The sequence below is a fragment of the Chrysochloris asiatica genome, unplaced genomic scaffold, assembly GCF_000296735.1.
Source record: "Chrysochloris asiatica unplaced genomic scaffold, ChrAsi1.0 scaffold00021, whole genome shotgun sequence".
Classification (NCBI taxonomy): Eukaryota; Metazoa; Chordata; class Mammalia; order Afrosoricida; family Chrysochloridae; genus Chrysochloris; species Chrysochloris asiatica.
Genome location: NW_006408539.1, coordinates 1665004 through 1665638, shown reverse-complemented (window position 1 = coordinate 1665638; position 635 = coordinate 1665004). Strand labels below are relative to the sequence as shown.

General features: G+C 42.4%; 1 protein-coding gene across 1 annotated transcript in view; it reads left to right on the top strand.

The window, feature by feature from the left end:
- Positions 1–635, top strand: part of CCDC11 (coiled-coil domain containing 11) — a 50349-nt gene that overhangs the window by 46367 nt on the left and 3347 nt on the right. Inside the window, exon 7 of the mRNA XM_006837558.1 lies at positions 422–524. Within this exon, the coding sequence (XP_006837621.1) occupies positions 422–524 (103 nt within the window). The remainder of the gene's footprint in view (positions 1–421; positions 525–635) is intronic.

The following is a 635-nucleotide window of genomic DNA, read 5'->3' as shown; positions in this document are numbered from 1 at the left end:
TGGACTGTGAACCACAAGGTCAGCAGTTCAAACCCACCAAACTGTTCTGGAGAAACCCTATACAGGGTCGTTGTGAATCAGAACTAACTTGAAAGCACTTAACAACAATACCCAACTAATCTGGAGCCCTGGTATGGCCATGTAGGATAAACACTGGACTGCTAACCATAAGATCAGAAGTTTACACCCACCACCCGCTCCTTGGAAATCCTATACAGGGCTGCTAGGAGTTAGAACTGACTTGACCGCACTTAACAACAACAATGCAACTAATCTAAGATTCAGCTCAGTGATCCTAAACCCTGCGTTTATGAAGGCTGTATGACTTTGATGCTCAGAAGGACGTCAGCTAGTCTTGTGTAAGAAAAACCCATTAAAATATTGAGAATATTTGGTAGATAATCATTTTTGCCTTCCTTAGTGCAACGAAAAGCCAAAGAGCAGGAAGAGTGTGCTATGGAGCAGGAACGCATAAATGACGGTCTTAGAGAACTTAACCGTGAAGACAAAGAGAGTTTTGCAAGGTATGGTTGTGTTTTGTTTATTATGTCCTGCCTAAGAAAACATTGACATAGTGGCAGCAACAATGGACTCAAACATAACGACAATTGTGAAAATGGCGCAAGACCAGGCAG